The following is a 27,754-nucleotide window of genomic DNA, read 5'->3' as shown; positions in this document are numbered from 1 at the left end:
AGACTACACAAGCCCAGCTCTGTGCAGCGAAGTGAGCAGCCAACACGTTGACTCATAAAACCAACCCTCTGGTATAGTGAGTCACAGTTTAAACATGCCTCCAGAGAGCGAGAGAGAGGCTGAACACCGCTCGTGCCTCCCCAGCCGAGAGCGCTCTGGTGTGGGGGAGAGGGGTCGGGGTAAAACTGTCCGCCCCGGTTATCTCCTGCAAACATGGAGATATATTACCCCAAGTTCTACCGCTGTTAATAACAGCTGTGTTTGTGTAACGCTCTCTTGTGAGTCTCGCTCTTTCCCCTCTGTTTGACGCACCCACTTCCCTCTCTCGTTCCCTCTATCTCTCTATCCCGCCATACTCTCGACTCATGGGCGAATCCTCAACCTATGGCTGGTTCCCCTATGGGGCTTTTATGTCGTCTCTGCCTAAGAAAACAGAGGGTGGATTGAACTGAATCCACAAATCCCATGTAACTTGTGTAATTTTCTCGAACTCAGAGTTCAGAACTCGTTACAGGTCAGGGAGGAATGTAATGCTCTCAGCGTGTGTTCTCCCGAGATACAATATTACTCCGTGCCATTTTGCCAGAATTATGAAATCCCTCACTCTATCCCCCATCCACATGTACTCCTACATGTAGGACATGTAAAGTAGATATCGTTAAATCTGTGTCCTTGTGAAGAGTACATTTGCCACAGTTTTTAGATTAAAAAGCAGAATCCTCCCGAATCCCCATCTACAAGCTTTAGTCAGTGGATGTGCAGACTTGATCCTGGCCTCCAGTGAGCCTGTATAAGCACTCAAACACCAGGCTCAAAACTCCCTTACAATGCGTTGTGTAGAACAGATTTCATCAGCCACCTTGTTCAGAGCACAGGGTCAACGGAATCTGGGACGACACCTATGTGRATGACTTTGATTTGGCTTGAGGTCTGTGTAGCGCCGATTCTAGATTAGGTGGGGAACATGATTTGATGGACAAACCAATATATATTACCCAACACCGTATCACTATCATCAGGCCCCAGATCAGTGCAGCTCAGACACTTGACACATTTTACATTGGAGGGGGAACTGAATTTGATGCAGACTCTGTAGCGGGAGTAGGAAAACCCTCTATGTTCAGTGATAGTTGTYAACTTGTTGTCATATGCACATAAGTGTCAGTCACATGTTGTAATGGGGTGCAGGATTGTACACAACATGCTATTACAGTGCCTTGCAAAAGTATTCATCCCCCTTGGTGTTTTTCCTATTTTGTTGCATTACAACCTGTAATTTTAAATGAATTTTTATTTGGATTTCATGTAATGGACATACACAAAATAGTCCAAATTGGTGAAGTGAAAAAATAAATGTCTCAAAAAAATGTGTCAAAATAAAAAACGGAAAAGTGGTGCGTGCATATGTATTCACCCCCTTTGCTATGAAGCCCCTAAATAAGATCTGGTGCAACCAATTACCTTCAGAAGTCACATAATTAGTTAGATTGCACAAAGGTGGACTTTATTTAAGTGTCACATGATCTGTCACATGATCTCAGTATATATACACCTGTTCTGAAAGGCCCCAGAGTCTGCAACATCACTAAGCAAGGGGCACCACCAAGCAAGCGTCACCATGAAGGCCAATGAGCTCTCCAAACAGGTCAGGGACAAAGTTGTGGAGAAGTACAGATCAGGGTTGGGTTATAAAAAAATACCCGAAACTTTGAACATCCCACGGAGCACCATTAAATCCATGATATAAAATTGAAAGAACATGGCACCACCACAAAACTGCAAAGAGAGGGCCGCCCACAAAAACTCACGGACCAGGCAAGGAGGGAATTAATCAGAGAGGCAACAAAGAGACCAAAGATAACCCTGAAGGAGCTGCAAAGCTCCACAGCGGAGATTGAAGTATCAGTCCATAGGACCACTAAGCCGTACACTCCACAGAGCTGGGCTTTACAGAAGAGTGGCCATAAAAAAAGCCATTGCTTAAAGAAAAAAATAAGTCAAACACGTTTGGTGTTCGCCAAAAGGCGTGTGGGAGACTCCCCAAACATATGGAAGAAGGTACTCTGGTCAGATGAGACTAAAATTGAGCTTTTTGGACAATGACCCTAAGCATACTGCTAAAGCAACACTCGAGTGGTTTATTAAGGGGAAACATTTAAATGTCTTGGAATGGCCTAGTCAAAGCCCAGACTTCAATCCAATTGAGAATCTGTGGTATGACTTAAGTATTGCTGTACACCAGAGGAACCCATCCAACTTGAAGGAGCTGGAGCAGTTTTGCCTTGAAGAATGGGCAAAAATCCCAGTGGCTAGATTTGCCAAGCTAATAGAGACATACCCCAAGAGAGATTGCAGCTGTAATTGCTGCAAAAGGTGGCTTTACAAAGTATTCACTTTGGGTGGGGGTGAATAGTTCTGTTTTTTTGTTTTATAAGAAAAAATATTTTGCATCTTCAAAATGGTAGGCATGTTGTGTAAATCAAATGATACAAACCCACCCAAAATTTATTTTTATTCCAGGTTGTAAGGCAACAAAATAGGAAAAATGTGAAGGGGTGAATACATTCGCAAGCCACTGTATTTCCTAGCTCCTGTCTCTTTTAAGAGCCTGTCTTCATGTATTTACAGTGCATTCGGAAAGTATTCAGACCCCTTGACTTTTTCCACATTTTGTTACATTACAGCCTTATTCTAAAATTGATTAAATCATTTTTYCCCCTTATCAATCTACACACAATACCCGATAATGACAAAGCAAAAATAMGTTTTAAGAAATGTTTGCAAATTTGAAATATCACATTTACATAAGTATTCAGACCCTCAGTACTTTGTTCAAGCACCKTTGGCAGCRATTRCAGTGCCTTTCACTGAGGAGTGGCCTCCATCTGGCCACTCTACCATAAAGGCCTGATTRGTGGAGTGCTGCAGAGATGGTTGCCCTTCTGGAAGGTTATCCCATCTCCACAGAGGAACTCTGTCAGAGTGACCATCGGGCTCTTGGTCTGACCAAGGCCCTTCTCCCTCGATTGCTCAGTTTGGTTAGGTGGCCAGCATTAGGAAGGGCCTTGGTGGTTCCAAATTGCTTCCATTAAAGAATGATGGARGCCACTTTATTCTTRGGGAACTCCAATGCTGCAGAWTTTTTTTTGGTACCCCTTCCCCAAATCTGTGCCTTGACACAATCCTGTCTCGGGGCTCTTTTGACAATTTCTTTGACCCCATGACTTGGTTTTTACTCTGACATGCACTGTCAACTGTTGGACCTTCTATGGACAGGTGTGTGYCTTTCCAAATCATGTCCAATCAATTGAATTTACCGCAGGTGGWCTCCAARTTGTAGAAACATCTCARGGATGATCAATGGAAACAGSATGCACCTGAGCKCAATTTCGAGTCTCATAGCAAAGAGTCTGAATACTTATGTAAATAAGGTGCTAAMATTTCTAAACTTGTTTTTGTCAGTACGGGGTGCTGTGTGCAGATTGATGAGGTGCATGTTTAATCGAATCCATTTTAGAATAAAGCTGTCACGTGACAAAATGTGGGAAAATGCACTGTGTGAAGGTGTAAAAACGTGAGCAGGTCTGCCGCTGTGATGGTCCTCTCCTCTCTCTATGCTTTTGATGTTGACCTTAATCCTTCAAAGCCTGGATGACGTGTGTGTGTGTGTGTGTGTTAGCACTACTGTATTTTACCCAATTTAATGTACCTGCTGCAATGACTTAAATTCTCTGTACAGTGCATTGCATTTTTTACTAGTAACCACAGAACTACATATCTCTTTGGTGTAAGTAATCCCTTTTTGTTAAAGAGAAGAGCGTCTGAATCCTCTGCCCCCCTCCCTGCAGAGTTCATCTGAAAGCCAGCCTGCTCTCTGCGAGTGAAGGATTAGAGAGGGAGGGAAGGAGCGGGAGACAGGGTAGAGGGAGGGTGGAGGTTCCTACCCTTAGCCCGCTGGACTGAAGCTAACATGAAAGGACAACTTTCCCTCTGGGTTGCCATGGAGACAGCTGTGTACCACGTCGTTCGGAGGTCATCGTCGCTGCCCACCGCCGTCCCCACCACCACCACCACCACCACCACCACACACACCCACAAGTTGAGTTGCGTTTACCCTAATGAAAGCGGAGAACATATTTTCTCTGAACTTGTAGCATAGTTTTGTATGGATGTAAGCCTGGAGCAACACATAACGTAATTTTAAATCTACAATACAAAATGTACTAATCAGCACTAGATTACTTCAGCATGTTGGGTTTTTACCTTCTAATTTCTCCAGGGACCTAAAAGTAATATTTTTTCACCTTTCACCTTTATTTAACCAGGTAGGCTAGTTGAGAACAAGTTCTCATTTACAACTGGACCCTGGCCAAGATAAAGCAAAGCAGTTCGACACATATAACACACAGAGTTACACATGGAGTAAAACAAACATACAGTCAATAATACAGTAGAAAAATAAGTCTATATACAATGTGAGCAAATGAGGTGAGATAAGGGAGGTAAAGGCAATACATAGGCCATGGTGGCGAAGTAAATACAATATAGCAATTAAAACACTGGAATGGTAGATTTGACAGTAGATGAGTGTGCAAAGTAGAAATACTGGGGTGCAAAGGAGCAAAATAAATAAATAGAGTAGGGGAAGAGGTAGTTGTTTGGGCTATTTATAGATGGGCTATGTGCAGTGATCTGTGAGCTGCTCTGACAGCTGGTGCTTAAAGCTAGTGAGGGAGAAGTGTTTCCAGTTTCCGAGATTTTTGTAGTTCGTTCCAGTCAATGGCAGCAGAGAACTGGAAGGAGAGGCAGCCAAAGGAGGAATTGGCTTTGGGGTGACAAGTGAGATATACCTGCTGGAACGCGTGCTACGGGGTGTGTCTGCTATGGTGACCAGCGAGCAGAGATAAGCGCGGACTTTACCTAGCAGGGTTTTGTAGATGACCTGGAGCCAGTGGTTTGGTGACAAGTATGAAGCGAGGGCCAGCCAACCAGAGCGTACAGGTCGCAGTGGTGGGTAGTATATGGGGCTTTGGTGAAAAAACGGATGGCACTGTGATAGACTGCATCCAATTTGTTGAGTAGGGTGTTGGAGGCTATTTTGTAAATGACATCGCCAAAGTCGAGGATCGTAAGATGGTCAGTTTTACGAGGGTATGTTTGGCAGCATGGTGAAGGATGCTTTGTTGCGAAATAGGAAGCCAATCTAGATTTAACTTTGGGTTGGAGATGTTTTATGTGAGTCTGGAAGGAGAGTTTACAGTCTAACCAGACACCTAGGTATTTGTAGTTGTCCACATATTCTAAGTCAGAATTTTCCAGAGTAGTGATGCTGGACGGGCGGGCAGGTGCAGGCAGCGATCGGTTGAAGAGCATGCATTTAGTTTTACTTGTATTTAAGAGCAGTTGGAGGCCACGGAAGGAGAGTTGAATGGCATTGAAGCTCGTCGGAGGCTTGTTAACACAGTGTCCAAAGAAGGGCCAGAAGTATACAGAATAGTGTCGTCTGCGTAGAGGTGGATCAGAGACTCACCAGCAGCAAGAGCGACATCATTGATGTATACAGAGAAGAGAGTCGGCCCAAGAATTGAACCCTGTGGCACCCCCATAGAGACTGCCAGAGGCCTGGACAACAGGCCCTCAGATTTGACACACTGAACTCTGTCGGAGAAGTAGTTGGTGAACCAGGCGAGGCAATCATTWGAGAAACCAAGGCTGTTGAGTTTGCCGATGAGGATGTGGTGATTGACAGAGTCRAAAGCCTTGGCCAGGTCAATGAATACGGCTGCACAGTATTGTTTCTTATCGATGGCGGTTAAGATATCGTTTACGAGCGTGGCTGAAGTGTACCCATGACCAGCTCTGAAACCAGATTGCATAGCGGAGAAGGTACGGTGGGATTCGAAATGGTCGGTGATCTGTTTAACTTGGCTTTCGAAGACCTTAGAAAGGCAGGGTAGGATTGATATTGGTCTGTAGCAGTTTGGGTCAAGAGTGTCCCCCCCCTTTGAAGAGAGGGATGACCGCAGCTGTGGTAACATAATTTAACCTACTGTATCGTGTTTCTCGAAAGTATGACGTCAGCATGAATATTTCCATGCAGTTCTACGAGGCATTTTTGTTTTTGACCGATATCGCCATTCGTAATGTTCCTCTAACTCTAGTTGTAATTAACATCTAGCTATTTTACACTTTTTCCATATTTCTGTCAGGGGTGTGTTGTTACTACATGGACACAGTGTTGCTCCAAACCTGCAGTCTTTGGAATGGCTGGGCCTTGTGTACATTTAGTGGTCTAAAAAAAATAAAAAATAAAATGTCAACAAATCAAAATAGATTTTATTTTTGAGATTCTTCAAATAGCCACCCTTTGCCTTGGTGACTACCTCATGAAGCTAGTTGAGAGAATGCCAAGAGAGTGCAAAGCTGTCGTCAAGACAAAGGGTGGCTACTTTGAAGAATCTCAAATATAACATCTATTTTGATTTGTTAACTTTTGTTTTGTTAACTTTTTTTKGGTTACGACGTGATTCCATATGTGTTACTTCATAGTTTTCATGTCTTTACTATTATTCTACAATGTAGTAATAGTCCAAATAATGAAAAACCCTTGAATGAGTAGGTGTTGTAAAACTTTTGACCGGTAGTGTATACTGTTTCATACCAGGGAAATAKAAGTGTAATTCTCTAAATTGCCATCCAAAAGAGCAATTGTCCAAGAAATATGCTTCAAGTGTTGATTTCTTACGTTGTGAGATGGTGAACATGAGATTCCCTTTTTTCMYCCATCCTATTTATTGAATATCGGTTATCAGTGGAATTATCGTCCGTAACCGATATAGCGGTAAAAGGCCAATATCAGCCCATAGTATCTGTGCACCAATATATCGGTCGGACTGTACTGACTATCCACACATCCAACCGTTGCACACAACCTTACACCCATAAACACACACACACACAAGCACACACACGCACACACACTCAGTCAACACTGCTGCTCTATTATATAGTATTGTTTCCACTACCCACTTTATTTGTAAATAGTGTATACAGTCCATTATTACTATGCATACTACCTCTTCTATTACATCTACTACTTATCATGTGTTACTGATTAATATACTGCGTTGAGGGAGCCAGCTCCTTAGCATTTTGCTACGTCTGTTATTCCCGCTGTAAGCTGTGTGTGACGAATGCGTTGGACTTTAATGCTAGGTTGTCCCGTCTTCAGTTAGCTGTAGTTGCGACAGCCATAACATTTAGGGCAACAGAAAGGCATTAAATGTAATTATCGGGTAGGGTGAGACCATGTTGATTGTAGGCCTTGTTCTCTTTTTCTCCTCTTTTGAATCCCTCTCTCTTTTCCTCTGATCATAATTCTGAACCACTTCCACCTACTCAAATGGCCCTCCAGGGCTTTGACAGTGAAAACAATGCAAAGCTTGAACCCTCCACATATTTGAATGTGGCTGGTGTTATCACAGGCAATTTGCATGTGCAGACACGAGGGAGGTATCCTATAATAGACCTTTTAGAAAAACCATCACAGCCTGATGTCTGTAATATAAACAGAGGTGTGTGTGTGTGTGACAGGGTGTCAGAATGGAGAAATGGAGAGGTAGAGCATAGACAGGAGAGGAAAATGAGAACTTTTGAAAGAGAATGGAGATATGGAGACAAGTGTACAGATGGACACCCTGCCCAATCAATAAGGTGTTTTCTCACTGCTTTGTTCATGCAGCAGGCAGCTGCTGTGTGTACGCATATTCCTATCTCGACAAACCTCTCGTACTCCATTTCCGCCATCTCGCAATGATGACAATATGGATCATTTCATAACTCTGATCCTGTCAAGGACCATTTTTCTGAAGCTAAACATTAATCAACGGTTAACCCAGCTCGATAACAATACTGATTGCATTTGGAGAACTTTTAGCCAAATGGATCAATCCGGTCATTACCCTGCTGGATCTCCTCCATTCTCACCGGAGAAGTGTCAAATCAATGACGTGATGTCCGATAGAGGCTTGCTTAGGAAACGGACTAGAAGTTTGGGGAGGAAGTGCTGTTCTTTCTACGCCGTGGGGGATAGCGACACTCCTCGTCTGTTACTGTGTGAMGTCTGTATCGACTCAGATCAAAGTAGTTGGGACCACTTCCACTTGAGTTAAGATACTGTGTCCTTTAAAGCCCTTACGGTTTGTACTGATATATTTGGATGGAGTTTGTGTAAAGCTCCTCTTYCCTACTTGTTAAGTTCACTTCTTTGGTGAGTTTCCTGATGATAAGATCTATGTTCCTGATAAAGGCCCAYGGAATAGGAATGTGTCAGTGTCATTCACTGCAGTCCTTCCACCCTTCAGACCAACCTAACAGGAAACCCCCCMAAAAAAGGAAGCAATTTGATGACTTTGTTCACTTGTCAAGTCTGCGAGGGCCTGCTGCCAGTGTTTTTGACGTCTGAGAACGTTCCGGAGGTCTTTGACAGAGACGTCTCGGTGTGGAGAGAGAGAGAAGAAAGAACCAGATAAAAGACGRAGTGAGTTTCTCTGCCGTCTCTCCGGATTGGCAGGAGGCCCATGGGAATTGTGGGCATTGGTGTTTTCAGGCTAGCATATCAAATGAACTGTTAGGCTGGTTTTGCTTTCCCGTGTAGGCCTACGGAGTCTCATAAACATGATGAGTTAAAGTTTATGCTAAAGTCGTGGTCACTGTCTCTATAAAAACGTCGTATAAACCTCACCCAATCTCTCACTCTTGCTAAAGAAAGGCCTCTGTGGTACTAATCACTGGTTAATAACACGTCACTGTACCACAACCAGGCAGCAGTTTTCTCCAGATCCACTGCTCTCCATCCGGCATGCAGCTTTATCCATATCACGGCTCAAACACATGTCCGCTATCCCATCCATACACCCAGTCTGCCAGTGAGAGATATAACAACCAGAGCCTGGCCAGCTCTCAGCTAGGTGTCACTGCCAGGGGGACACTGTCAGCACTGTCCATGCTATCGCTCACCACCAGACACTCTTTCTCTCTTTTCCCCTGGTGCTGATGACGTGGATGTCGATTTAAGGCAGCCCCCCCCACACCTCTGATTCAGAGGGGTGGGGTTAAATGCAGAAGACACATTTCAGTTGAAACTGGCTATTTATCGTGTGTGTGTGTGATCACCATTCTGTCATGCCAGGTGCCATCCATTGAAATCCCATTAGTGACACAATTAGTCACCTATGGTGTACTGTAGTTTCTGTGTGTGATCCGAGTGCTTGTATAAGGCAAGCTGTTCATGATCAGTTAACTTAACCCTGTGTAATGAGGTTCATGCTTTGTCATATAAGCTTTTTCATGTTTGTCATTAGTCATGCCAATGGAGTTTCCCATTGAGAGCAGCAGTAATATTTCACAGGATTGGTTGATACAGGGCAGTGAGAATCTAGTATAAACTTTTATTGGACTCTCGGGGGTTCACCTTTTCATGTCCGGAAGTATGTGCAGTATTTCAGAGGCTGACAGGACCAGAGCTGGGTTTGCCTCACGTCACTGCTTCCTCTCCCCATGGCGCCTTCGCCTGTTGACCTATATGGGCCGATCAGTGTAGAGGCTTAAGGATAATACAGTAATTATTGTAATTAATACATTTCGTTCTCCCTCCCTGATTCTGACTGACATTGAGCTATCAAGGGAAATCTTGTCTTCGGTAATAAAATGTTTCACGAGATAAATCAAAAACAAAGTCACACTTGGTAAAATACACTGAATATCCCTTGAGCAATGTTCCCTCACTGAGCAAATTTCAGGTCGGCTGAGCGCAAACTTGAAAGTTCTGTGCGACTTCCGGCGCACATTTCCTGTGGACACTGAGGCTGTACCCGCTTGAAGTTAAAGTTTATGTCACCTAGTAGGCTACGGTGGATATTTGATCAGAATGTAGGTCTACCGAAAACAATGGCGAAAAACACATTCCATAACATTTTAATATGGAAATAGCTGTTCTATAATTCAGCCTACAGTAGCAGCCAATGTGTGATGTTCAATGCCTACATTTCATGAGACTTTTGGGGAMAAAAACTACATGCAGACCTTAACCTGTTTATCCACTTGTCCTTCTGACAATGAGGTCACTGAAAATAAATGTTGTTTATTGCAAGAAACCACTTTACAAAATAAAATAAATTATTATTCCCATAACATTATTATTTTATTGCACTTTTTACCACTTTTTCTCCCCAATTTTGTGATATCCAATTTGGTAGTTAGTCTTGTCCCATCGCTGCAACTCCCGTGCGGACTCGGGAGAGGCGAAGGTCGAGAGCCATGCGTCCCCTGAAACACGACCACTGCTTCTTGACACACTGCTCACATAACCCGGAAGCCAGCCGCACCATTGTGTCAGAGGAAACACCGTACAGCTGGCGACCGAATCAATGTGCGTGCCCCCGGCCGCCACAGTCGCTAGAACCCGATGGGACTAGRACATCTCAGCCGGCCAAACCCTCAACTAACCCGGACGATGCTGTGCCAATTGTGAGCTGCCTCATGGGTCTCCCGGTCGTGGCCGGCTTGCGACACAGCCCGGGATCGAACCCGGATCTGTAGTGACGCCTCTAGCACTGATCAGTGCCTTAGACCGCTGCGCCACTCGGGAGGCCCCCCATACATTATTACAGAGAATCAGACAAATGATGCTACGCTCTGCCTATTGGCTACTTAGCTTATTCAAGACCGTCTCAACATACAACACTTCCCCTTTAAGACATTTAAGGCTCTTTACCTGACTGGCTGACTGGCTTTTCAAAGAAGGCTAGAAATGCACACATTTCAAYCACTTCCCCATTATTGACTAGAAATAACTGGGCTAATAACTGACTAACTAGCAACGAATATGAACAAGTGATCTCATAACAAGCCCATCTACTCAAGACCACTCATCCTGTTGCCTAAACAGTCCAGTTCAAAGTGAATGGCACAGATCCATATATGGCAATGGCCTACTGCAGCTCTGATTGATTGATTGATTTGATTTGATTTGTTCCCAATTCCCACAGTAGWGCGAAACGTTAATACAGTTCACTAAAGGGGAAAGCTTTAGAAAGTTGAGTGAAGTTCAATCTCGTGCTTATCTGCGCCGGATGATATTCCGTCTGCCTGGTAGTTTGAGGGGAGCTGCGTGCCCGTTATTCCCTTGAGCGCTATTCGGAAGACACATTTCGGTTGAATGCATTGTTGTACAACTGACTATGGTTTTTCCCTTTCCCCTATTATCTAGCACATATCTAATGCAGGCCCGTGTGTCTGATTTCCAGTCTATGTAATGTGTGCCATCACTAGTCATTTAGATAAATCATTCAGTTTTCATGATCAAAGCTCTGCAAAGGGGTATTGTCATTGGTGCATGTTGTTCAGAAAGCAGTTCACACCATTCAGTGGCGTGACACCCTGCAGCCTTGTGGCTAGTTTGCTTCCTTGCTGGACCCGAACCACAAGTGTGCTGCTGTGCTCACTAAGGTGAGGTGTCAAACTGTTTTCACACACAGCCCCTCCAGCTGTCACTCGCACACTAAGCCAGCCAAGTACTCTACCATGATGTTGATGAGGATACAGCGGCCATAGATGTCTACTACTGTACAGTACAGCCAGAGGAGGAAGGAGAGGGAATTTCATAACAGTAGTGAAACATTAGTTATCCTTTTTAGGTAAAACTACTAAATATATTTGCACGTCACCAAATTATTGATTTTAAACACACTGTTTTGCAATGAAGATCTACAGCCCTCTGTAGGGTAGCACCATGATGTAGCCAGAGGACGGCTAGTTTCCGTCCTCCTCTCGGTACATTGACGTCAATACAAAATTTAGGAGGCTCATGGATCTCAACCCCTTCCATAGACTTGCACAGTAATTATGACAGGTTGGAGGACGTCCTCCGGAAGTTATCAGAGTTCTTGCAGCATGAACTGACATGTCCACCTAATCAAAGGAACGAAGAATGAATATAGTACTGAAAGAATAAGCTACAGCTAGCTAGCACTGCAGTGCATAAAATGTGGTGAATAGTTCACTCAAAGAGAAAGACGATAGTGGAACAGTTTTGATCAAATACATTTTTAGAGTGATTGTTCACTTATCTAGCGAATGTAGCTAGCTTGTTTATCCTACTCCGAGGGGGATGCTATGTTAGTTAGCTGGCCATGGCTATCCAACACTGGAACTCTTCCAAGTGTAACTACATGCTGACTGTACACTACTGCATGATTGTAGCGGGTTTACTGACGCGTTAGATCTAGTAGCTATGTGGACTATGGCGTTAGCTAATTTGGTGACCGATGTAGGTTGTCTGTAGCGGTTATGATATGAAGGTTTGGCTTGGAAAGTTTTTTTTTTTGTCTGGTTACAGACAGCTGATGTTTTATGCACTGAAGTCCACAAGCAAAGGGAAAAGGTGAGAGGAGGAGAGTGCGTAGTTGTGAGAAGGAATTATGCAATGAGCAAAGTGATCATGCTGTTTTTATGTGGCTGCTATGAAAGTGAACTGTGTTTGCGTGTGATCAGGGGTGTATTAATTCTGCCGAAAAACCGTTCTTAAACTGAACCAAATGGGGATAAACATACCTGAATTTGTCCAATAGAAAATCTGTAGGCAAGAGTGTGCAAGGCGGTACTGTCACCTTACTCAAATTTTCTCTCTACCTGTTATAAACTATCATTCATAGTCTAGGTTGTAGCAACTTCATGATGGTTATAGGGACATTTTGAGTATCATGTACTAGCTTGTTAACGAAGATTTGGTTATGGAAATGTGATTGGCCTATAATGTTTACTCACAATGTAATCCCGAGTTAATTCAACTCCTAAGGAGTCAAACGCAATACTAATTTATATGGTCCCATTTGAGGTGTAAGGGTGTATAAGTCTCATTTACATATTTCTTGCTGTGTCATATAATGGTGGCTTGCAATAGGCTTGGGCGCTATCCAGATTTCCCCCCGGGGATTTACGGTATTACCGGCATAGCACACAAGGGGGCACTAAAAAAACAGATATTGAAACAAACAATTTATAAAAATCAAACTCCAGAAGAGCAAATGACAAATATGACAATGATGCCCCTCCCACATCTGTGCATACTCCATAGTTTTAACTCCCTGTCTCGGTTTACTCTTCAGTTATCAACACTATCACTTTGAGGGTTAACATAAATTGACTCTAGTGGAGTTAACGCGGAAAATGTTAACTCTGTGATTTGAACTCTGTGTACTAGGCATGCAGTTTTTTGCTCCAAACATATTATAGTTTTTACCCCTCATTTGTGCTGCGTGCTGTGATTTCTGATGTGGGTTATTTTAATCTCTTATCTCCATTGTACACTGCCGCCCACGTCTCTATTCCTACCACAGCTATTCTGGAGCCCTGCTGAGGCTGCCACACAGCTCTCTCTCTCTCCATCTCTCTGCCTCGCTCTCTCAGGCCCGTGCCTCTATCGCTCACTCAGGCCCGTGCCTCTCTCGCTCACTCTGCTCTTTCTCTGTTTAAAATGTGTCTATTTCGATATTTCTTCAATCTATTTATAACATGTTCTGTCGCTGATCCACTGGGAGCAACAGATGGACAGACTCCCTCTTTCCCTCCTCTCTCTCTCCACTGTGTTTTTCTTTTCCCCCTCTGTCAGTCATTTGTCTCGTTCCAGTCTGTGTCACTCTCTCACACCTGTTTGGTTCTTCTTCTCTCTTTCTCTCTGTCTCCACCTGTTCATCATTCTTAGGCTTTTTTAAAGATGGACATGCCATGGATAATTTAGCTATTTGATTTAAAATGTTAGGACCACGTTAGGTATCATAAAAAGTAAATAATATTTGATAAAATATTGAATTTGGCCTTTATTACTATAGCCCATAGAAACGCATCGAAAGCACAGTCACAAATGGCAAAAAATATATCTAGGAGATATAAGAAAGCTCAGGAAATATATTTTTGGACACATACACTCTATGGCCTGCTCGTCAAACATCTCATTTCCAAAATCATGAGCATTAATATGAAATTGGTCCACCCTTTTGCTGCTATAACAGCCTCCACTATTCTGGGAAGGCTTTCCTCTAGATGTTGGAACATTGCTGCGGGGACTTGGTTCCATTCAGCCTCAAGAGCATTAGTGAGTTCGGGAACTGATGTTAGGAGATTAGGCCTGGCTCGCAGTCTGCAATCCAATTCATCCCAAAGGTGTTTGATGGGGTTGAGGTCAAGGCTCTTTGCAGGCAAGTCAAGTTCTTCCACACCAATCTCGACAAACCATTTCTGTATGGACCTCGCTTTGTGCACGGGGGAATTACCATGATGAAACAGGAAAGGGTCTTCCCCAAACTGTTGCCACAAAGTTGGAAGCACAGAATCATATAGCATGTAATTATATGCTGTAGCTTTAAGATCTTCCTTCACTGGAACTAAGGGGCCTAGCCCAAAACATTATTCCTCCTCCACCAAACTTTACAGTTGGCACTATGCATTCGGGCAGGTAGTGTTCTCCTGGCATCCGCCAAACCCAGATTACTCCGTTGGACTGCCAGATGGTAAAGCGTAACTCGTCAGTACAGAGAACGTGTTTTTACACTGCTACAGAGTCCAATGGCGGTGRGCTTTACACCACTCCAGCCAACACTTGGTATTGTGCATGGTGATGTTAGGCTTGTGTGCGGCTACTCAGCCATGGAACCTCATTTCACGAAACTCCCGACGAACAGTTCTTGTGCTGACGTTGCTTCCAGAGGCAGTTTGGAACTCGGTAGTGAGTGTTGCAACTGAGGACATCACTCGGGTGTCCCGTTCTGTGAGCTTCTGTGGCCTACCACTTCGCGGCTGAGCCGTTGTTGTTCCTAGACATTTCCACTTCACAATAACAGCACTTACAGTTGACCGGGGCAGCTCTRGCAGGGCAGAAAGTTCACTAGCTGACTTGTTGGAAAGGTGGCATGCTATGACGGTGCCATGTTGAAAGTCACTGAGCTCTTCAGTAAGGCCATTCTACTGCCAATGTTTGTCTGTGGAGATTGCATGGCTGTGCGCTCGATTTTATACACCTGTTAGCAATGGGTTTGGCTGAGATAGCAAAATATTAAGGAGTGTCCACATACTTTTAACCCCTTATTTTTGTTGGCACAAAACTACTTCCATTCGTTTGTATGGCTTACATTCAGACTAGTCCTGTGACACTTGTGGGGGTCTTAGAACAAAACGGAGGACACCATCGTGCTCATGAGTTTCCCTTCCCATAGTGGTGTCATTAGTTCGTAGCTCAAACGGTTCAGACACTACAGCAGAAGTTGGCACATCAGCATTACCGACTTCAGACGAGTCCCTTGAAACTTGTGGGGGTCGTAGAGCCAAATGGAGAACACCATCGTGTTTGCGGGAGTCTCCCCTTTCCAGGCCAAACGGTTGAGACGAGACAGACGTTTTTTACGAGAGATTTGTGGGATGTCTCATGGTATGACAAACACAGCTGTAGCTCGGTCACCTTCCACCGCAGACTTGGAAGGCCAACATATGTGGATTGAGACCGATATCTCTAGCTTAAACTGATGGATTTTGATGTTTTTTTAAAAACGTTACTTAGATTGACGCACGGCTGCGTTAATAGACTCTTAAGGATTAGTACCTGTGATCTGACACGTTGCAGGTGGAAGTGGCGGCCGAGGCTTAAGGCCTACCCTTTGCGACACTTTCTTTTCGCTGCCTTGGCAACACAGCCGAGAGAAGCAGCGAGTCAGGCGCATTGATGGCTTATTGCCACCTCTCCCATATTTCAGCCAGCACTGCTAGTGTGTAGTGTGGCTTTTGTTAAAGTTGGTCTCCTGCTCTGGCCATTGTGTGGTTTGTATCGACGCGACGGTGTGGGCCAGGGCTCAAGATAAGAGCGTAAAATCCTCTTAAGGAGAATGGATTGGGGCTTTAGCCACATCTAGGCTGTGTGTGTGTGGACGTTCAGTGTGTTTAGGCAGGTATGTGTGTACCCGTGCCTGCCTGCTGGCTGTTTGGAGCAGATACAAGATTGGTGTTTAGTGTCTGGGTCTTTGCCCGTGGACGCCTTACTGAGATGCACTACCGGAGTGTGAACTGAATACTGAACCGGGCCGACAGGGAAGGCTGGCCTACCTCTCTATGTGACTGGGGATCACCATCAGTATTTAGGAAAGGGCCATTGCCCCCAAAGGAGGCAGACACGCATACAGACTCTTGCGTACCATTCTGTATTCATGTTAGCATACACATTTCCAGTCGTTCATAAAATTTTAATGAACATAAATTCACTCCGTTCATTAATTCAGCCATTTATACATCCAATCACTCATTGGCTCATTTGTTCATTCATTGATTCACCCACTTACTCAAATCAGAAATATCTTTTGACTACTTATCGCTTTCTACATCTCACCGCCTCCATCTTTGCTGCCCTTCCTGTGCATCCTACCATCTCTCCTTTTCCCCCAACACATTTGTTTGTTATGCAAAGCTGTAGCTCTCTGTGTCCCATCAATCCCTCTGCCAAGAAACCGGTTGACATCTTTTTTTTTTGCATAATACAGTATTTCCTCCCTGGTCTATGATGAATAACATTCCGTGGCATTAATACACTCTTAGTTTTTGTCATTATGATTATAGAAAAAGTGTTTAACTGCCTGTATCCTTAATACGTGCTTATGTGCCTGTAGATTTAGCAGCTGCATACTCTCATACCTGCTCAGAACATGTGTGGCAACATACCATTGGGCATGAAAGTTCAGAACGTATGGAAGTGTAGATTATGAAATATATTCCAGCTATTGTGTTGGATAGTAAATGAAGAAGGCTGTGTCCATTGGAGTGGTGATCATGATTGACCCCAGCGCCTGATTCTTAGTGGTCTGGGTCTGTCTGAAAGAGACCGTCTGTGTATGAACTAGTGCGGCGTAACAGACCGTCTCGCCCCTGGGAATCAGAGCCTTAAGGAGGGGGTTGAAGGAGAGAGGGAAAGTGACACACACACACACACACACACACACACACACACACACATTGGCATTACATCGACACTGTGCACTGAGTCACTGTTCCTGCCAAGGGTCGAGAGAGCGTTGACTAAGACCACGCACACACTAGAAAAGTCTCTTCCTCTCGACATTCAGTCAAGTCATCTGACAGACACACTATATACCGACCTCAACTTGACTCGCCCCTCCCCAGGCCCTTCAGCAACATATTTGAGTGTGTGTATTAACACACACACTTTCACTCATCGTTTTTTTTGTTGTTGTCCAAAGGGCTCATAGCAAATGCCGTAGGTTGCACTGGGTATCATGCTGTATATGAAGAATTGACCAGCATTACATTCGGTACCTCAATAATGTCTCTCCGATGGCTTAGCTGTGTTATGATGAGGATTCTCTGTCAGATTCTCTCCATTACTATGACTCATCGCATTGCCCTTTGTCTGCCAGGATCTGTAAAGTCAGCTGCAGCGATTAAAAAAAATAAAATATATATATATATATATATATATATATATCATTTATTTATTTTATTTAAAAAAATATTGATGATAATGATGATTATGCGGATGGATCTGCAACACAGGGTTTTGGGCTTCTGTGGTGTCACACACTTGGACAATTACCACATTGTCATAGAAAGACTCAGAGTCACCCAGAGTAGGTTAGTGCGGCGGAGTCATCTGTACCGTATTCATGAGGCCCGGGGGTACCCAGGTGTGCCCATCTATCTGGGGCTAGCCTCTGGTCTTTAGGGGGATAGGGATGGTAAAGGGAAATGGCGGTCTTCATTTGCATCTGCCAGTGTTTGTGTGTGTGTGTGTGCGCCATGGGTCTTCACTTGCGTACTTACCTGCCACGTTATCGGTTTTATAAAACCGACTTAAGTGTGTGATGGGGCTTATTTTCAGTGGCAACTGATTCAGGCTTATCAGTCTCTCTTACAAAGTCTTGTAAAAACACAATGTTTTCCGGCGATAAACGGCGCACCATTTATTTGAAATGGCCCTTTTTTTAATGACGGACTACCCAGGATTCTCTGCTGCTTTCAGGGTGGCTTGCACTCGTTCCCTCTTTTTAAGATGCTTTCTCTCCATCGTTCGTTTCCTCTCTCGCTTTTAAAGTTGAGCTGTTTGTCTGTTCTCTTTTTTCTTCTGAAAATAATTGGCTCTCTATTTTAAATCAGTCTGTCTGTGCTGCCAAGGCCGAGACGGTGTAAAGTAAGGTCTCCCGGAGGAAGGAGAGGAACGAGGGAAAGAGGTGAGGATGTGTCAATCACACACTTCCTCGCATCCAACCAGAGAAGAAAGAAACCGATGAATTGGCCTCTTCAAGGCATTGGGGACTGAGAATCGACTGGACCTGAAGGAGTCAGCGGCACCAGATGTGCTAGATTCCCGTCAAGTTAGTGACAGAGGAGGGTTTGATTGCAGTGAAAATAGCTCCTGCCTGCCCCCGTTTCTCAGGCCTGACAGCACTCTCTCTCTCACTCCTCATCTGGGGATGACTGACGCTAAATAGGTCAGCTCCAGGGTGAATCACACAACACTGTTTTAGTTGTGTTGCTAATGTTTAAAATCACACCACTTAAGAGTCGTTAATGAGAGAATGATGGATATTCATACTCTTTGTGTGTCACGATTTATGGTGATTTCAGACCAATTGGATCATCTTATTTACATGGTCGTTTATAGAAATTGGATTGATGAACTGTGGTGATCTTGAAAATCGTGTTTTTGCATATGTTTGTGGAGAAAATATGGATGTTTACATGGTCTTTCTGTCTAGACCCATTTAAATCCCCATGTCATTAAAAGGATGTAAATGTAAATCGGGTACCACAACTCCTCATCTGAAATCCATTATCCTTTACATGAGAGCAATTGACTAAAGCCATATAGAATTAATACAAGGATAGTGAGAATGAAAACGTGGATGGTTGAGCTACTGGAGGTGAGCAGCACTCTAAGTCCTGTTATGTCACAGATTCGGTGACGTGGGAGAATGGGAGCATGCCAAAGTCCGCCCGGCGACCGGGATTACCGCCTTGTAAAAGCACATCGGATAGGTGTGATTGGGATTAGACGTTTGTAAAACAAGACGTGATTGGAGGGACCTTTAGTGACGCTCCCTGATCACATCTGGCTCGAGGAGCAGGGATTAGAACCGTGCAAATGCACATCTGATTGGAGGAGCACCGATTCTACAGGCCTGTAAAAGCAAGTCTGATTGGCGATGTGAATGTTCGGAAATTGCACCTGATTGGTGTTTTTGTGTGATTAGGATGTTTTGGAATCAGATTGGATGAGAAAGTATCAGAGCCCTGTGAAGTTCAGGTTTGATCAAAGATGGTGGATTAGAGATGGACAAATGGTGTTAAATATATCCTGTTATCTCTAGAGAAATCCTTCAAGGAATCAGGCATTGTCCAATATGGCTCAAATGAGGCACACAGATGAATCACACAACACTGTTTAAGTTGTGTTACAAGACATACACACTCGCAGATTCCCTGACATATGGGTAGCGTTGCTCTGGCGTTAACCAATTGGATGGATGAGGATTTGGTAATTGACCTAGTTACACACACTCCCTCAATACCTGCCTGGCGTGCACCTGTTCTGAGCCATTGAGCTTCCTCTGCAGGTGAAAGACGGTAGTGTACGCCCTCCTATATAATTGCCTATGGCGCTGCCTATGGAATTCCCCATGCCATGCACCTTTTCACAACAACACATGTAACCTGTACATAAACCACATCTCTATTTACTTCGCCATACATTTCAAATGTCACAGCAAGAAAGGGCCTCTTCAACTCCTTGCACGTCATGTTGACAGGGGCTTACATTCAGGGTTGGGGTCATTTCAATTCTAGTTCGTTCAAGAAGTACCCTGACATTTTATTTATTTAGACCACCTAAGGTTTCCTACACTTTTTGCCCCTATCACTCTGCAGTCTACCTCTGGCACACACAGAGAAGCCAAGGTGAATGTGTTGTTATGCCTAGGTGTTTATCAAACATTAATACACTATATATGCAAAAGTATGTGGACACCCCTTCAAATTAGTGGATTCGGCTATTTCAGCAACACCCGTTGCTGACCAGTGTGTAAAATCGAACACACAGCCATGCAATCTCCATAGACAAACAGTAGATTGGCATTACTGAAGAGCTCAGTGACTTTCAATGTGGCACCGTCATAGGATGCCACCTTTCCAACAAGTCAGTTTGTCAAATTTCTGCCCTGTTAGAGCTGCCCCGGTCAACTATACGTGTTGTTATTGGGAAGTGAATCTGCATCTAGAAACAACAATGGCTCAGCCGAGAAGAAGTAAGCCACACAAGCTCACAGAACGGGACCGGCGAGTGCTGAAGCGCGTAAAAATAATTTGTCCTCGGTTGCAACACTCACTACCGAGTTCCAAACTCGAAGCAACGTCAGCACAAGAACTGTTCTTTGAGACCTTCATGAAATGGGTTTCCATGGCCGAGCAGCTGCACACAAGCCTAAGATCACCATACGCAATGCCAAGTGTCGGAAAGAGTGGTGTGAAGCTTGCCGCCATTGGACTCTGGAGCAGTGGAACCGCATTCTCTGAAGTGATGAATCACGATTCACCATCTAGCAGTCCAATGGACGAATCTGGGTTTGGCCAGAAGAACATTACCTGCCCCTATGCATAGTGCCAACTGTAAAGATTGGTGGAGGAGGAATAATGGCCTGGGGCTGTTTTTCATGGTTTGGACTAGGCCCCTTAGTTCCAATGAAAGGAGATCTTCATGCTACAGCATACAATGACATTCTAGATGATTCTGTGCTTCCAATTTTGGGGTGTTTAGGTTCTGAACAAACAGAGTTTGTTGTCTAAGATAGACAGTCCTTCTCTGTTAGGCAGAAACACAGTAGGTTCCTATTACTGGTATTGTCATGGCCACACCCTCATGGGTGTGTGTGAGAGAGAGGACTATAATCAGATGGTCTTTGGGTTGGGCCCCTGTGGCTCCCCCTCCCACCAGTGTCTTCTCGCCATCTGTTAACCTTATCTCGAGTTGAGTTCCTCATCCCTCATTGTCCTGGTTCCTCAGCAACTGGTCTGCCTTATCAAGGACTGAAACTAGGCTGTTGCACTTTGCCTCCCTCTTTAGGAACATTCATATTCTGCAATAACATACATCGGAAGTTTACATACACTTAGGTTGGAGTCATTAAAACTCGTTTTTCAACCACTCCACACATTTCTTGTTAACAAACTAAAGTTTTGATAAGTCGGTTAGGACATCTACTTTGTGCATGACACGAGTAATTTTCCCAACAATTCTTTACAGACAGATTATTTCACTTATAATTCACTGTATCACAATTCCAGTGGGTCAGAAGTTTACATACACTAAGTTGACTGTGCCTTTAAAGAGCTTGAAAAATTCCAGAAAATGATATCATGGCTTTAGAAGCTTCTGATAGGCTAATTGACATCATTTGAGTCAATTGGAGGTGTACCTGTGGATGTATTTCAAGGCCTACCTTCAAACTCAGTGCCTCTTTGCTTGACATCATGGGAAAATCAAAGAAATCAGCCAAAATTGTAGACCTCCACAAGTCTGGTTCATCCTTGGGAGCAATTTCCAAACGCTGAAGGTACCACGTTCATCTGTACAAACAATAGTACGAATGTATAAACACCATGGGACCACGCAGCCGCCATACCGCTCAGGAAGGAGACGCGTTCTGTCTCCTAGTGATGAACGTACTTTAGTGCGAAAAGTGCAAATCAATCCCAGAACAACAGCGAAGGACTTGTGAAGATGCTGGAGAAAACAGGTACAAAAGTATCTATATCCACAGTAAAACGAGTCTATATCGACGTAACCTGAAAGCCCCTTAGTAATGAAGAAAGCCATTGCTCCAAAACCGCCATAAAAAGCCAGACTACGGTTTGCAACTGCACATTGGGACAAAGATGGTACTTTTTGGAGAAATGTCCTCTGTCTGATGAAACAAAAATTGAATTGTTTGGCCATAATGACAATCGTTATGTTTGGAAGAAAAGGGGGAGCTTGCAAGCCAAGAACACCATCCCAACTGTGAAGCACGGGGGTGGCAGCATCGTGTTGTGGGAGTGCTTTAATGCAGGAGGGACTGGTGCACTTCACAAAATAGATGGCATCATGAGGGAGGAAAATTATATGGATATATTGAAGCAACATCTCAGACATCAGTCAGGAAGTTAAAGCTTGGTCGCAATGGGTCTTCCAAATGGACAATGACCCCAAGCATACTTCCAAAGTTGTGGCAAAATGGCTTAAGGACAACAAAGTCAAGCATATTTGGAGTGGCCATCACAAAGCCCTGACCTCAATCCTATAGAAAATGTGTGGGCAGAACTGAAAAAGCGTGTGCGAGCAAGGAGGCCTACAAACCTCACTCAGTTACACCAGCTCTGTCAGGAGGAATGGGCCCAAATTCACCCAACTTATTGTGGGAAGCTTGTGGAAGGCTACCCAGAAACGTTTGACCAAGTTAAACAATTTAAAGGCAATGCTACCAAATACTAATTGAGTGTATGTAAACTTCTGACCCAGTGGGAATGTGATGAAAGAAAAGAAAGCTGAAATAAATCTCTACTATTATTCTGACATTTCACATTCTTAAAATAAAGTGGTGATCCTAACTGACCTAAGACACGGTATTTTTACTAGGATTAAATGTCAGGAATTGTGAAAAACTGAGTTTAAATGTATTTGGCTAAGGTCTATGTAAACTTCCGTCTTCAGCTCTATGTGAATAGAATAGGAACTTTCTGCTCTTCTCCTTTTCTCACTCAGTAACTTTCCACACACCTAGTTCATCTTTACCCTTCCTTGACCCCTAACATATACATTCCTTATACATGTTAAGTAATTAATAAGTTCTAGTATGGTAACATGAATAAGTATATTTCAAGCTAGAATCCAACAGTGGCAACAGTTTGGGGAAGGCCCTTTCCTGTTTCAGCATGACAATGCCATGGTGCACAAAGTGAGATCCACACAAAAATGGTTTGTCGAGATCAGTGTGGAAGAACTTAACTGGCCTGCACAGAGCCCTGACCTCAAACCCATCGAAAACCTTTGGGATGAATTGGAACGCTGACTGCGAGCCAGGCCTAATCACCCAACATGTAATGCTATCGTGGCTGAATGGAAGAAAGTCTCTGTAGCAATGGTCCAACATCTAGTGGAAAGCCTTCTGAGAAGAGTGGAAGCTGTTAGAGCAGATATTCGGGGACCAACTCCATATTAATGCCCATGATTTTGGAATGATATGTTTGGTCATGTATTGTATGTTTAACACGTCCGCAATTAATTCTACAAACTGGGGTCCTTCGGCGCATCCCTCTTCAGTTGAATTCAAAATTAGCTCTCCTCTTGGTTTGAGCTACCAGGTGGATATTTCCTCTCAACATTTTTCAGTCCAACGTCTTGATTTATCTATGAAGGACACGCTACATTAAACTCTGTGAAACGGAATTTAGTTCATTTCCTGCTTCTGTCGGCTGAATTTATTAACGATTAATAATTCAGTGGCTGCAGCGGTTGGCCTCTTGAAAGATGAAAGCGGAACCTGGAGGAATTGGAGTCCTGCTTCGCTGTGACGTTGCTGTACAATGAATAACCTGGGTGAATTTTAAACGTTTTAAGTGGTTCTCAAATACGTACTCGTCGTGACTTTAATAAATGAATGTCCCCCTCACCATGGGGTAGCCTACTACATTTACATTTAAGTCATTTAGCAGACGCTCTTATCCAGAGCGACTTACAAATTGGTGCATTCACCTTATGACATCCAGTGGAACAGCCACTTTACAATAGTGCATCTAAATCTTTTAAGGGGGGGGGGTGAGAAGGATTACTTTATCCTATCCTAGGTATTCCTTAAAGAGGTGGGGTTTCAGGTGTCTCCGGAAGGTGGTGATTGACTCCGCTGTCCTGGCGTCGTGAGGGAGTTTGTTCCACCATTGGGGGGCCAGAGCAGCGAACAGTTTTGACTGGGCTGCGCGGGAACTGTACTTCCTCAGTGGTAGGGAGGCGAGCAGGCCAGAGGTGGATGAACGCAGTGCCCTAGTTTGGGTGTAGGGCCTGATCAGAGCCTGAAGGTACTGAGGTGCCGTTCCCCTCACAGCTCCGTAGGCAAGCACCATGGTCTTGTAGCGGATACTAGTTCGTTGGACTCAGTTGGACGGGACTTGGATTCAATAATTGCGTTGAAATTAGTAGCACGTGATATTGACATGTCAATTATCTCACGTCACAAATAATCAACACATATTAGTGTTAGGGCTGCTCAAAGCCCGCTGTCATGCGTGTTGCAGTGATCTGATTTCTTGTTGGCAGCATGATGAGACACCTTATGTAAACAAGATCAGTCTATATTTTTGGTTCACCAAAGAGGTCAACTTTTAAATGGGCATAGCATTACTGACTCCATTGTGGTAATAATATATAATAACCAGGCATCAACTGTAGCTCATTGATTCTTTGTTAAATATTCAATTCATCCAAAAGTGAAAATGCTGCCCCCTATCCCAAAGAAGTTTTAAATATCACCCTGGATATTTGATCGTTTTGTGAATGTGTTGACACTGCTCTCGTACCGAGAAGGCGAATGGAACGCGGAAGTAACAGGGGGACGTCTTTTAGCGTGGTCACGGGAATGTGAAAACGGGAGAAAAGATGACACTTACTCACCCTAACCACAAGGCGAGGGAATTACCACGGGCCCTCGAGGTGAAGGTGTGTGCCTCAAGACTCATGGCTTTTGTTTTGTCTCTCTCCTATAGATCACCAGAAGCTGGAGCGAGAGGCCAGGATTTGTCGCCTGCTCAAGCACCCCAATATCGGTAAGTCCCATGCTGTACAAGGCTTATACCTTCAGTGCCCTGCTCCCTCTAACCTCTTCCCTCTCCTCTTTCTGGACAATGTGCCAGCTGACCCTTCACTGGCAGCAGTAAGTCTAGGGAGGGTATATTACTGAAAATGTTCTAAGTTTACCAGTAAACTACCAGAATGTTGTTAACTTTCAAGGATTTTATGTAATTTATCACAAGACATCTATCTAGTGGCCCTTTTGGGTCCCTGTAATTATTTCTGGCCCTCTTTGTGGCCTTATCGCATGTGAAATATATACAATTAATCAAATTGAATGACCAAGTTGTAAAATATGATCCTTAATATAAACCATCAACTTACTTAATACCATTGGCGTTTAAAATGAAGGTTTCAGCATGTTAAACACGAGCAGCACCGCAGATCTTGAGATGTGTGAGATGCAAGACTCCGCTCACACACACTATCTGTGCAAAGGTTCACGTCACACTGTTCACAGCGTGGTCGCCAGGGCACCATAACAGCGGAGAAGTTGAGCCTCGCGCTTCAACGCTCTTAGTTGTTGCGGAAATTGACCCACTATATGGTTTACGTTATGCATGCATCGACAGCATCCTGACCGCTTGCATCACCGCCTTGTGTGGCAACTGCTCGGCATCTGACCGTAAGGCGCTACAGAGTGATGGGTTTGGATTTCTGAGCTTTATCTATTATTAATCATTAGTTATAAAAGAGACATGAGGGGTGCCATAATGATGCTTGGGAGGAGCTGAGCGCAGGGAAAATGGTCACATGTGGCAGTACTGATAAGGGGAGGAACCGTTTCAGGCCCATTCAGCTCCATGCCTAGCTGCCTATGATGCGATGTTTAGCGATAAGGAGGAGACTTCACCCAAGGCGGGGTACGTATACTACCACGGGTGAAACCATGTCTTTGTTTAACGCAGCTGTATTGACCCTCTGTGAAGAATAAACTTGGTTTAAGCTTTCAGTGTCCCTTGAGTTTGCACTCTGAAATGTAGAACCTAACAAGAGGGTAGTGCGTACGGCCCAGTACATCACTGGGGCCAAGCTTCCTGCCATCCCGGACCTCTATACTAGGCGGTGTCAGAGGAAAGCCCCAAAAATTGTCAAGAGAATCCAGTCACCCAATTCATAGACTGTTTTCTCTGCTACCGCATGGCAAGCGGTACCGGAGCGCCAAGTCTAGGACCAAAAGGCTCCTTAATAGCTTCTACCCCCCAAGCCATAAGACTGCTGAACAATTCATCAAATGGCCACCCCTCCATTTGCTTTGTACACTGCTGCTACTCACTATTTATTATCTATGCGTAGTCACTCTACCTCTACCTACAGGTACAAATTACCTTGACTAACCTGTTCCCCCGCACACTGACTCGGTATTGGCACCCCCTGTATATAGCCTCGTTATTGTTATTTTATTGTGTTACTTTTTATTCTTTTTTACTTTATTTGGTAAATATTTTCTTAACTCTTTCTTGAACTGGACTGTTGGTTAAGAGCTTGTAAGTAAGTATTTCACAGGAAGGTCTACACAAATAAATATGGTTGAGTATACTTTTAATTGAAATTATCATTGTTAATTTGATGGTTTTAAATTAATTATACTATTTGCTGTTGAACCCATATGGTATATCCACTAGAAACTCAGGAACAATATGGACACAGATTAAAAAAAAAGAAATCTATATATGAATATTAAAAATAAAAAGTTATTGAAGTATAAATTACCAAAGTTACCATAGATTGTCATAAATTACCTGTTAATACCAAAGATGACAGTAACTTTGGTAAATTACCGGTAGCTTTGGAACCCTAAGTAAGACCAATCACACTTATGTCATAATTGCCTGTGTACTGTCCACACACACACACACACACACACACACACACACACACACACACGCACACGCACACGCACACACCTGTCTCTTATACACATCTAGATGTGTATAAGAGACAGGTCCTGGCCAACCCACTGTGCCAGAGTAGTTGTTCCCATCCTCCATGGCTAAAAAAAGTAGAGTGAGAAAGGAGCTGCTGTTTTCCTGTAAAAAAAAAAGCAATAAAAAAAGCTGCTGTACATATGTCCCCAGGATCTCACACGCATCAGGGGAAGTCACATTATTTGAATCCACACCACCTCCACACACACGCCCTTACTTCCTGAGACTCTCCTCATTTTGAAAGCAAACAAACTCGATGACACTGAAAACCATTTTAAATACTGAGTAAACGCTGGTTGAGTCTTCCCATGCGCAGTGTCGTCTCTTGATAGTTTGTGCAGACCCCATCTGTGTGGCTTCCCCAGCCCCCCCCCCCGTAAGCTGCCAAGGAACCCACAGAGGCCAATTAAGACTTCACTAGCAACGTGACCACACTGGGTGGGTGGTTTTTTTTTCTTTATTTTTTTAATATATTTTTTTCAGAAACGATGAGGGGGTGGAAGAACGAGTGGATGATAGGGGGGTTATTTTGTTTGTCTGTTGTCGGTAAGACAACTTAGCGCTAAAATGCACGCGAGGGAAAATTGGCAGGAAGAGGGTGGTTTTGGATTGCCTTGTGTCTGTCGGCCCTGGAGCTATTGTTTTGTAATCCGAGCTTTATTAGGCAGCTTTAGATGGCATGATTTGATGTTCTGTGAGAAGAACAGCCTCCATGAAGCCTCAGTTTCAATGGGATCCCGGGCTCTTTTTATGTTTTTTAGCCTTGCCTTAATGTGGATTACGGGATAACACAAATGCCTAGCAGGATGGATACTATCCTGCCTAATTATTATACCATCAAACCATGTATCTCATTTATCTCAGGTTTCAGGCTCTATCCTCTTAGGGTGATGTCTCAATC

General features: G+C 43.9%; 1 protein-coding gene across 14 annotated transcripts in view; it reads left to right on the top strand.

Moving 5' to 3' along the window:
• camk2d1 (calcium/calmodulin-dependent protein kinase (CaM kinase) II delta 1) overlaps positions 1–27,754 on the top strand; it is a 119,205-nt gene that overhangs the window by 41,772 nt on the left and 49,679 nt on the right. For all 14 annotated transcript variants that reach the window (XM_023982208.3, XM_023982216.3, XM_023982210.3 and 11 more), the window contains exon 3: positions 24,841–24,900. In XM_023982208.3, the coding sequence (XP_023837976.1) occupies positions 24,841–24,900 (60 nt within the window). The remainder of the gene's footprint in view (positions 1–24,840; positions 24,901–27,754) is intronic.

Source organism: Salvelinus sp. IW2-2015, linkage group LG37 (genome assembly GCF_002910315.2).
Source record: "Salvelinus sp. IW2-2015 linkage group LG37, ASM291031v2, whole genome shotgun sequence".
In the NCBI taxonomy this organism is placed as follows: domain Eukaryota; kingdom Metazoa; phylum Chordata; class Actinopteri; order Salmoniformes; family Salmonidae; genus Salvelinus; species Salvelinus sp. IW2-2015.
Note: the sequence above shows the minus strand (reverse complement) of the source record. Positions and strands in the feature narration are given on the sequence as shown.